Here is an 11,218-nt window from a genome sequence, read left to right as displayed (position 1 = left end):
AAAACTTATCAGACAAATTTTTGATATTTTTCACAGGAAACGAGATAATTGAGTTCGAAGTTGACTGTTTGGATGGGCTTCTGTTAGAGCAAATATGGTGACTTTGAACCTGTTTATCTCTGTTCCTGTCAAAGATATGAAAAAGTTGTCAACTAATAAATTGTTTATCATAGTACCAAAAACATTTTATCAGTTGGCACAATTTTGATATCTTTTCTAGAAACCGAGATAAACAAGTTTAAACATAACAGTGTGGGAACCGTCTATTGCTGGTTAACAAGGGAACATTTTAAGTCGATAAGCTGATTCGCATAAACCAACCGTAGAGAATAAAAGAGCATGTTTCAAAACCTATAAACCGTTTTCAAAGTCTGCTTACGAAACTTCTGAAGTGCTGAAAATTCAGTTTCAGAGGTTTCAGAACATAAAATATTTTGCACCGTACTTACAATTAGGTGTAAAGGTTATGTTTCAAAAATGTTATGAAACATCTAAACCCTTCTCAATTTTATACTTATCCAAATTCAACCAGAGTCCATATAGACCCGAATATAACACTTCAAAACTGCTTCATTTCAATAACTCTAATGACTTGAAAAATTTTTCGATAACTTTGAAAAAAATTTTCTCAAAATTTTGTTCTACATTCTTGAAGTTGTCAAAAAAGAAAAAAATACTGACTTCAGGCTGTTGCAACACTATAAAACCAAAAAAAAAAACAAACAGTTGTCTTTTCGGATGGACGTCCAATCATCAGAAAGAGAGAGAGAGAGAGAGAGAGAGAGAGAGAGAGAGAGAGAGAGAGAGAGAGAGAGAGAGAGAGAGAGAGAGAGAGAGAGAGAGAGAGCAGTGTACACTACTTGTGAAAAAGAAGAAAAGAATCCTGAAAATTGACAGGCACTGGGAGATGATGAAGAAAATTTGTGATCTCCAGAAGGGTCAGGTGCACACAAAAAGATTTTGACGAGAAGAAGAAAAAGAACCAGATAATTGTTGATCGCCAGAGAACTTGAGATACTATTTGGAGGGGAAGAGCACGAGGAAGATTAATGGATGCACTAAAAGTGAAGCTAATCTCAAAAGTTTGAAGGAATTAGAAAGATATATTGGATATTGGTTAGACTCTTTGAGATGTGATAGTCTGAGTTCGCAAGTGATAGAGTGCTACCAAGTCGGCCACTTCTGGTCAGAGGTTGGTCAGATTCCGGATAAAACCGCTATAAATTCCGACTGAACTCCGACAAACTTATGACAAGATTTTAAACTTCCAACTTTTTACCAAAACCTGCATGGACTGCTATTCACCCGTTTTCGGGCAACTCTCGACCAGAATCTGACCAATACCTCTCCAAAAGTCTAACCTCCTTCAAATTCTGACTAGAAGTTTCAAGCCGACGCCAAAAGAACATTCCACTTCTGAGAAACATGTCAGGCGAAAAGTATTGAAACCAAAGAAAATATATCAGAACTTTTGTAGTTGACTTCTTTTTTATCTTAATAAATTCTGATCAAATAAGTCGTGTTGAAGCAAAGCCACCCATAAATTTTTTGAGTTAACACTTCATATTTCCAAGAATTTTAACATCAATTGGAAAAAGCATACATAATTTTTTTGACATTCAGTTCAAAAATATGTCAACTAAGAATGACAGGAAACGAAACTTCTCAGTGGTAGTGGTTTTTGGTACAAAAAGTAGTGGTTTTTGGTACAAAAAAAACGGAGCTGCAGTCCCACAATGCCAACTACAGTAACCTTTTTTTTCGTTTTTCAGTCAATTGTTACAGTATCAAAAATTTTACTTTTCCTTTTGAGGAAACATAACAGAAAAATCGTTGAAAATCCGTAAAAAACAAAAAACAAATACTGAAAATAACCACATTCTTAGTTTACTGTAGTTGTCGTTGTGGGACCGGCGTCTCCAATTTCTACTTTACAATTTTTAAACCAGAATATTATAGATCTTTGTAGATTTCAGCCATGATTTGAATCTATTTTAACACTCTTCCAAACACAAATTTCATGGTTTTGTTTTTTTACAGTAACCCAAGAAATTACAGTAACCCAGAAACTTACAATTTGAATCCCCCAAATTATCTCTTCTTGGTTTTCTGGAACATCTTTTCAAACAGTCTCCGAATTCTTGACTTGTATCCAAATGCGAGCATGTTTCAACACAATCCGATCGTTGTTCGAATCCATTAATAAATATTGTTAAACTATAAAATAGTAGTAGATAGAGGTATATCCTCATATCTCAACGAATATTGTCTGAAAAAAAATCTTTGGGTTTAAAAGGGAGATCAAAAAGGGATCAGAGATTACTGTGGGGGCGTGGCTTATATTTCTAATACAGTAAACATTTAGTAAAAAAAATTAAAAAGGGTTGATATCAACGATTGGAATAAGTAAGAGAAAAAGAAGCACAAAGATGCTTGTGTTGTTAGATAATGTGTCTCTAAATTGCGAGACACAATGGCTCTCTTTCCTTCATTTCTGTGTGAGATGTAACCGATCGGAAGAGATAGTGTGGAGATTAGAGAGAATCAGAGAAAACGAAAAGAGAAGAGTCAGTTGTTCGAAGGTTCCTTCACCGGAGATTGTTGGGATCCAAGAGGGGACGAGGGGATGACAGAAGGACAATGAGCATTGGAATCTGATGGCTAACCGTAGTTACCGAGGTTCCTATTTTTAAACTTGGACGGCCGGTATACTGAAAATTATGGTTAAATCCAGGTTATATTTATCATTTTCGGGAAAACATACTTTTTCAGAAACCTTCGATTTACGCCTCTTCGGGGCTAGTTTTGTCTTTTTATCCTCTCAAAAAATCTTCTGAAATTTTAAAATCCGAAAATCGTAAAATTCAAAAACTATAAAATTGGAGATTCGGAAATTTAGAAGTGAGGAAGTTCAAAAAGTCTCCAATTCCGGAATTCAGGGTTTTGAAATTTTAAATATTTCAAAGTTTCAGATACTCGAAATTCGGAATGTCGAACACATAAAATTATGACATTCTGAAATTTCTAAATCCTAAAACTCTAAAACGGAAATTCAAAATTTAGAAAGTCAAAAATTGAGATATTCAGATTTTTTGGAAATTGTTGTTAATCATCTGAAAATTCTGAAATTTGGAATTTTGAAATTCGGGATTCATAAATTCCAATTTTTGAATTCAAATATATTCAAATTCCATAACGTAATATCTCATAACATCTGAAGTTTGCCACTTTGAAACTGAAACATCCTCAAATTTATAATCCTCGGAAATTTTTGAATTTCCTGAATTTATGAATCTCTCAATCTTTCTGAAATTCTGATTTACTGAATTAACAATTGTTTGAATTTCTCATTTCCTGAATTTCCGGATTCCTAAAATTTCTGCATTTCTTTTCACGTTACAATTATTGTTTTTTGATTTAAAAATCCGAAATTCGAAGATTTCAGGTTGAAGATATCCGGAAAATCAAAAATTCAAAAACTATTTCAGAATTTGAAGTCCGAAAGATTCCAGAAAACTTCGAAATCAAAACTTTTTTAAATCACAAGTTCAGTTGATCAGAATCTCCATAATTTAGATTTTAGATTTTTTTTTTGATAATTTAGATTTTTTTGATATACAAGTTGTTCAATTCTTAAAATTTGAAATCTATAAAATTCAAGGAATTCGGAAAGCACGCTGGAATTGTTCCCCGAGCCATCTCATCTTTAATGGTTCTTCGATCCTTTCTACCGTAATCTAAAAACGTTTTTTTCCAAATTTTTCTTCCAGATCTGCTGTTTCCACTTTACAATTAGCTATCCATCCGTAAACCTCGCACATGTTTGTGGTGTTTTTTATGTGTCACATTTTGTAGTACACCCGATTTGATTCACTGTGAACATAGAAAAGATCTTTTCTTGGCTCCTTTCAAATATCATGACCAATTTTTCATTGTCAAAAACATTGATTAAATGAGGGGATGGAGAAAAGAGCAGATTTAAATGGTGACAGCGAAAGGAAAAGTATGCCAGTCGTATGAAAGGGGGGAGAGGAACAAAAAGAAATGGGACAATTCATTACTGAAATCATCCGCATGAAAAGAAGACGTAAAGGTTGAAATACTTTGATTTGTGGGTAGTTGAAAGGGAAATGATAGTTCTGAACCAATAAGGTGCGGGATATTGATGTTACTATAACCCGGGGTAAGCAAGTGTTTCATCCGATTTAGCATATCGGAACATGTGAGAAGAGATACGACACAGACTCTCCGTTGTGTGTGCGGCGGATGGCTTCGGCGAGGATCATGGAGATATCGATGCACTGAAAGAAATATATAAATAAAAAGTATACATGAGTAATCGTCTCACCTGGATCTTTGGACACTTCTTCATGTTCTCATCTTGTGGGATAGTGTTCGTTACCACAACAGCCTCGAACTTGGAAGCGTTGAGACGAGTGAGAGCCGGTCCAGAAAAAATTCCATGAACGCAGAAGGCGTAAACCTTCTCTGCTCCCGCTTCCACCAATCTGAAAACGGTCTCACTAGTATTAGAGTTAACTCTTTCTCCATACTTGTCAGCTGCCATGCAAATGGTTCCACACGTGTCTGCCATATCGTCGACTAGAATTGCCACCTTTCCTTCGACCGATCCAACCAAAGTCATCTTTTCGACTTCGTTCGCGCGCTTGCGCTCCTTGTGAATCAGAGCGAAGTCGACGTTGAGGCGATCAGCAATCGAGGTGACTCTGAAAAAATGCTGAAGAATTCAAACCAATTGAAATCCGGACTCACCTTTTGGCACCTCCGGCGTCTGGAGAAACGATAACCGACGATTGCCAGTTGGGAATAGATTCTTTGATGTATTTCAAGATAGCTGGTTCGGCGTACAAGTTGTCGACTGGGATATCGAAGAACCCTTGGATTTGCGAGGCATGAAGATCCATGGTGATGATGTGGTCGGCACCGGCAACCGAGAGCATGTTTGCCACCAACTTGGCAGAGATTGGGGCTCTCGACTTGTCCTTCTTATCTTGTCTGGCGTATGGGAACGCGGGGATGACGGCAGCAACGCGGCACGACGAGGCAATTTTACAAGCGTTGATCATGATCAAGAGTTCCATAAGATTGTCGTTGATCTCTCCAGCAGCTGATTGGATGATATAAACATCTTCTCCGCGGACCGATTCGCCAATTTCCACATTAGTTTCCTTGTTGGAGAACTTCTTCAATGAGGCTTTGGAGACTTCTAATTGAAGACGTTCGCAGATTCTGGTCGAGAGATCGGGATGTGATGATCCGGAGAAGACCTGAAAATCGGATTCATTGGGATCTTCATATTTCTTTAGACAAGGGACAGCTTAAAAACTTTACCACGGCTTTCTTATCGGATTCAGACATGACTACGCGATATTGCAAACAAACTCTTACTAACGGACGAAGCTGATATAGTAAAAAATAGACACACAAAGCCGATAATGCAAATGTATTCTTGATTCCAAAAAAGAGGAGACTCAGTGTCACATACGAAAAAACAGAATCAATAGAGACAATAGTGACAACGAGAGACACAGGGCAGAGCCCTCTCCGAAACGTTCACCGCGCCTCTTTTGCCCTCGAGGAGTGCTATCACTGTTATGCTATCGACGACCGCACACATCGTAACTGCATGGAGGTCTAAAGAAGCAAGCACGTGTTGAATGATCTCGTCTCCAGTACTGAGTCACTACGACTTTAACGGCAAGAACACATATCACAACCCAGATAATGTTTAAAGGAAGCCAGACATCAAAAAAAAAAGTTTTCCTGATATTTTGCCTAGAGAACCCCCATGAGGAGTTGAACTCATGCTGGACAGCTTAGGGGTACAGCGCCGCTACCGGCTGAGCTACGGGGGGCCTACATAAGCCTACATAAGCGCGGCGCGATTTCGTACCCCAAACTGTCCCCCAAAATTTTTGCTGTCTGGCCTCCTTTAAATAGGATTATTCTAGTACTTACTTTGATGTTAGGCATTCTTAGATCTTCTTCTGATGAGCTGTGAGCTGTTTCGACGTTCGGATGGACAGCTAAAGATGACGAAGAGAAAAAGGAGCGAGGTGGGGTCGGGTGATGAATTGGATGGTCCTTGTGCGGATGGGAATGATCTACACTCTTTTCTGAAATTGTAATTTATTTTTTTAACAATGGTGGGTTGAGAATATGTATAGCTAGCTAAAACTGATTGTTCCTAGATTTAGAACTAGCTCAAATTAACCGTCATTCAGAGAGAATAGGTCAATGGACAACCACTTAACAAAGTAGTACCTTTTCTCAACTTAAAAAGTCCTCCGGCCATTTGAGCAGGGTATATATACAGACAAGTGAAAATGTCTCAAGTTGTTGCCAACCTGATTCAAAATAATAATTTTTCTGGAGCATCTATCAGGGTATTATCAAAAGTGGGCGGAGTTGAAACGAGTTGATAACTGGTACAACTTTATCAGTAATTACAAAGTCCATCACAGATAGTACAAAAGTTCAACTAGTGCATTTTGAAAAGACTAACGAGAGCTTTCATAAAAAGGTAAAGAAAGAAAAAATCAGATTTTCTGAATCAGACAAAAACAGAACATTAGCAAAGTCAACGACGGTCATTTTCCAAGATTTTTTTTCCAATTTTTCACTTTCAAGCCGTCGTTGACAAATAGCCTTTTTGTTATCTAATTCGCCTCAAAAACTGTGTTTCTTTTCTGCAGGCGACGAGGGATACATAGAAAAAAGTAGGGAAAAGAAAAAAGTAAGCCACAAATTTGATAAGGCTATCGTTTTCGTTGAAAATGTCTAGTGCTAATGAACTATACGATTTCATTTTGCCGATTAACAAACACTCAGAAAGATGTTTAAAGATAGTTAGTCCCAACTCACCGAGTAGTGATATATCCTGATTCGCAGTTTCGGACGGTTTTATGACCACAGATCGAGAAGACGGCGTCGTGGTGGGTGGTGGATCGATTAGCGACTCCGTTGGGCGCGACGATCGACCAGCAGCAGGCGGGTCAAGTATGTCTTCTGAAACTAGTAGAGAATTTAGTTTCTGGCGGGTAGATCAAAAGTTTGAATTGGGGCGAAACATTCCAGTAATAGGTTAGATTGAACATGAGCCTACAAAAGAGCCTGAGGAAAGATCTCTTTTAGAAGACACTCACAGCTGTTGCAGATGCAACAGGTGCACTAGAAAAACGACATTAGAACAACGTGGCCAAATCTACTTCTTACTATAATTGTTATCTAAAAGAATAGGTTGAGACGCAGAGAAAATGTGTCTGCTTCTCCACCTCATATTTAGGTTTTCGCTTCGAGATATTCTTTTATACACTTTAGCATACAGTAACCTATAGAGGCGAGAATCGAAATTCTCAAATCTATGCTCAACTTTTTGTAATTTTGAAAAACGTCTTTTGCGCCCATTTTAGCTGTCTACAAATAAAAGAGCACAAAAACTTTTAAAAAAATGTTTTCAAGGATTTTTTTCGAAAATAAATTATATTTCATGTAATTCTCAGAAAAACGCGGCTTAGCCGAGGAGGTCCTAACTGGTTGGGAACATCTGGCTCTTCACTAAATTATTCTTACAGTACGCTCCGATTGATGCACCAAGTAAATCAATGTTCAAAACTTTTAGATACTTTTTTTCAGAAAAGCAATAGGAAATTCAACAAAACGGGCTGAGTATACTAAGAAGTCAAAAACTCATTCCGCTAATCGTTTGTTCCCCGACACTCCGTTTTTTTTCCAGTTACCACGGAAACGTGCTCTGCGCCTGACTTGTCACACAATTAGAGCAAGGAAAGCATTCGCCTGGCTGAGCTGAGATATGGGTGCAAAGTCTAAAAACTAAACAACTTGTGCCGACCTGTTTCAACGTTTCACTCTTTTCAAACGAGTAGAAACTTGAACTTTGATAACAATAGAGTCAATCTGAAACAACCCTCAGAGCAGAGTAATAGATAACAGAGTCAAAAGTAGAACGCAATATGGAAAAGTTAGAGGTTGAAGAACCAGACACAGAAAAAATCCAATTTGAAAAAATCCATTTTGTGATTATTTTTGTCGAAGACACACGATTGAGACGTTGCGATTGATGGCCAAAAAGATGATGTGTTGACCGATTGAAAAGAATACAAAGGGGCAAAATAATTGATTTGGAATGGTAGGCGGGGGAAGACTTTGAAAAATTGTAATGTCAACAAAAATCAATTTCAAAAAATTGTGTCTGGCAAGGATCGTCTTTTTCTGGTGCAGAAACTGAATGACAATCTGGTAGCAACTTTGAAGAGATGCAGTTTCTCCAAAACTCTCGAAATTGAATATTTTCTCTGCCGTCTCTTAGACGTATATCTTGTGCGCACACAAGAAAAAGCCAGACGCATGACTTATTCGAGCAAAAGAAACGAAAAGAAACAGATAATCCGGCCAAAACTCAAAGAAAGAGCACCTGAAAGCAGTTGTCAAGGAGTTATAAAATTGATTTGGGTAACTGGATAAAAAATAACTGGGACACTAGGATGAGCTACTTTCTGATTGTTTTGCCTCGTGGGAAAAGCAAACAAAAGTTGGTTTTTGATTTGTACGAGCCAAGCAGGCATAAGTTTTAGGAATAAAGCCTACACCTTCCGGAATTTCAATATTTTTCTTACAAAAGAGGAGAAGACAGTTAGAATAAAGGGCCAACTACGAGGTGGATTAAAATTAGTTTTTGAGCTATTAGTTTTCGAGCAAGCTTGTAAGCTCTCAGGTGGTACAGATTCTATTCCCGAAGCTTAGACTACATTTGGCGCCCCAATGATATGTCAAAAATAACTAATCGGAAATTTTAAATTTACTATTAGCAGAACTCGAGAACAAAACCTAACCTGGTAGAGATGGATGTGTCCCGAAGAACTCGTTTCGGGTGTTCCGACTGTGCTTCTGGAACCGGAAGAGACGATCCCGGATTTCTCCAAACATGAATTGATTCTACTGAGGAATTGGGGAAGAGTAACAACTACCGAAAGATATGTGGGGCAGCCACCTTTGAAACTTTTAATTTTGTGCTTCGAAACCGATAAACTAGGGACGGGTTAGAGAATTTTCATCAAGCTCGAGATAAATCGTTCGGGAAATTGTTAAAAGTATGCAAGTGGATGCAAGACATTTTTGGCTTTACTGCAAGCACATCGTAAAATTCCTAACACGCCCCAGGTTTATTCGAAATCTGACTGGTGATGGCTGCAGGACAAAATTGATGACAGCGGGTAACGAACAAATGTCAACAATTTATTCAATAACAAAATACATTTAGAACTGCATCTTGTGTGGATACTGGTTCTTTCCGAGGGAGAATCTCGTTCCAAGGTATCCGAAGAGGAACTTGTGCTCTGGGTGTTTCTTGATGGCAGCGAGGATTGGGGCATCGACGGTCTTGATGTCCTTCTTTCTCTGCTCGGAAACCTGAAAACAAATGGTTTTAATATTCCTTCATCGTTTTATGAAACTGAATTGTGGGAAGCGCTTGACACTCTCCGTTCACAAAATCCGTGATGAAGAGTAACACTGCACCTCTCTATGCTTTCGCATCAAAATTATACGGATCAATCCAACTGGAAACCCCGTCCCTTTCTGATGCACTAGAAAAAATATGTAACGACTCACGGTGTATTCGGCCTTTCCGGAGGCGAAGATGTTCTTTCCGGTCTTCTGGGAAGTGGACTTTCTCTTGAAGTACTCGTCATTGATATGGTCTGGGATCTTAACTCCGGAGACGTTAACCTTGAGAGAAGTGGCGATCACGAAGGATTGTCCGATTCTGCGGAGTGGGAATCCGTTGATCTTGTGTGGTCCTGAAAACCGATTTTTTGGTCAAGTTATTGGTTTTTGAAAATGAATGTGGGAACCGCTTGACACTCTCCGTTCACAAAATCTGTGATGAAGAGTAACACTGCGGCTCTCTATGCTTTCGCACCAAAATTATACGGAACAATCCAGTAGGAAACCCCGTCCCTTTTCGATGCAAATTTTTAAAATAAAAATATCAACTAACCGGTGACGAGGAGAAGTCCGGATTGTGGGAGTTGCTTCAGGAAGACAACACGCTTTCCCTTATGACGTCCAGCAAGAACGATGAGGACAGTTCCTGGAGTGAGGGCCTTGCGGAGTGGAACAGTCTTGGCGTGTCCGAGAGCGAACTTGGTTCCGTCTCTCTGGAGGCGTGGGAGCTTGGCGTTCTAAAACTGAATTGTGAGTTTGCATTTCGATGGAAAACATAATGCTTCTGGACAAAATTCTCGAATGTATGGGAATGAGGTGAAGGAGGGGAGCGCAGAAGCAAGCCCTACTTGCATAATACGACCAATTTTATTTTCGAGTTATCCAAGCACCGAATTAGTAATTATATCCAAAAAGGTGACTCTGGACCTCGTATTCGAGAATTTATTGAATAAAAAACATACCTTGGTGACAGTGAACTTTGGCTTCTTCTCACCCTTCTTCAGGCGAAGTCGGGAGGCCGAGAAGCGGAGAACTCCTGGCGAAAGGTCGAAGTTTCTGCTGATGACCGGAAGGTTTCTCTTTCCAACCATTTTGTACCCTGCATATCAACATAATTACGGGAAATTAGCACAGAAGATAGATACGAAACAAAAAGAAACAAATAAAAAATTTCAGAAATCGTAATCAGAAATTCCCAACACAAATCCTAAAATTTCAAAGTCTCGAAAATCCTAATTTCGCCCGAATCATTAGATTTTTCCGTCGTTAAACTAATGATGCATACAGTTTTAATAGATTCTCAGATTTCTAACACGAATTCAGCTGAAATTTGTAGGAAAAACCTTTAAAATTTGAAAAAAGAATTAAAAAGTGCAAAAAAATTCAGTATTGGGCCCTTGCTGAGTATTCAATGTTTGGTCGCGGCGAGACCAGCGCCGACTACGGTGTCACTCGTTTCGCGTGTGGGTCTCAGCAAGACTGTGGTAAAGCGATAAATTCAGAGAAAAAAAACAAATGGAAGGCAGATATTGGCTGAAATTGCTGTAATAATGTCTAATGGGGTTATTCACCAAAAAAGAAAAATTCGGAGAAATGTAGAAAAGTTCGGAGAAATGGAGAAAATTCCGCGAAACCGCGGAGAATGAACCAATCTAGCTGAAATTTCGGAGAAAATTATAGAGAGCATATTCACAAAATTTGGGGTCGCAAAATTAATTTTGAAATTTTGGCT

At 38.5% G+C, this 11,218-nt stretch overlaps 3 protein-coding genes across 3 annotated transcripts in view; all 3 read right to left on the bottom strand.

Annotated features, from left to right (window-relative positions):
• CBG16624 overlaps positions 1-2,252 on the bottom strand; it is a gene marked incomplete at both ends in the record, with an annotated part of 5,936 nt that extends 3,684 nt beyond the window's left edge. Inside the window, one exon of the mRNA XM_002641879.2 lies at positions 2,075-2,252. Within this exon, the coding sequence (XP_002641925.2) occupies positions 2,075-2,252 (178 nt within the window). The remainder of the gene's footprint in view (positions 1-2,074) is intronic.
• Positions 2,253-4,205: 1,953 nt separating this feature from the next.
• On the bottom strand, positions 4,206-8,967 carry CBG16623 (the record flags this gene model as incomplete). Its single annotated transcript, XM_045244059.1, has 7 exons — positions 4,206-4,301; positions 4,349-4,508; positions 4,554-4,727; positions 4,774-5,288; positions 5,980-6,137; positions 6,886-7,029; positions 8,874-8,967. 7 exons carry the CDS (start codon positions 8,965-8,967, stop codon positions 4,206-4,208), a joined length of 1,341 nt encoding a protein of 446 aa, XP_045096019.1.
• Positions 8,968-9,297: 330 nt separating this feature from the next.
• Cbr-rpl-6 lies at positions 9,298-10,577 on the bottom strand (the record flags this gene model as incomplete). Its single annotated transcript, XM_002641877.1, has 4 exons — positions 9,298-9,450; positions 9,652-9,839; positions 10,040-10,223; positions 10,449-10,577. The coding sequence occupies 4 exons, from the start codon at positions 10,575-10,577 to the stop codon at positions 9,298-9,300; spliced, it is 654 nt and encodes a 217-aa protein (XP_002641923.1).
• Positions 10,578-11,218: the final 641 nt, after the last annotated feature.

This window comes from Caenorhabditis briggsae (assembly GCF_000004555.2).
Source record: "Caenorhabditis briggsae complete genome, chrIII, whole genome shotgun sequence".
NCBI classification, from domain to species: domain Eukaryota; kingdom Metazoa; phylum Nematoda; class Chromadorea; order Rhabditida; family Rhabditidae; genus Caenorhabditis; species Caenorhabditis briggsae.
Note: the sequence above shows the minus strand (reverse complement) of the source record. Positions and strands in the feature narration are given on the sequence as shown.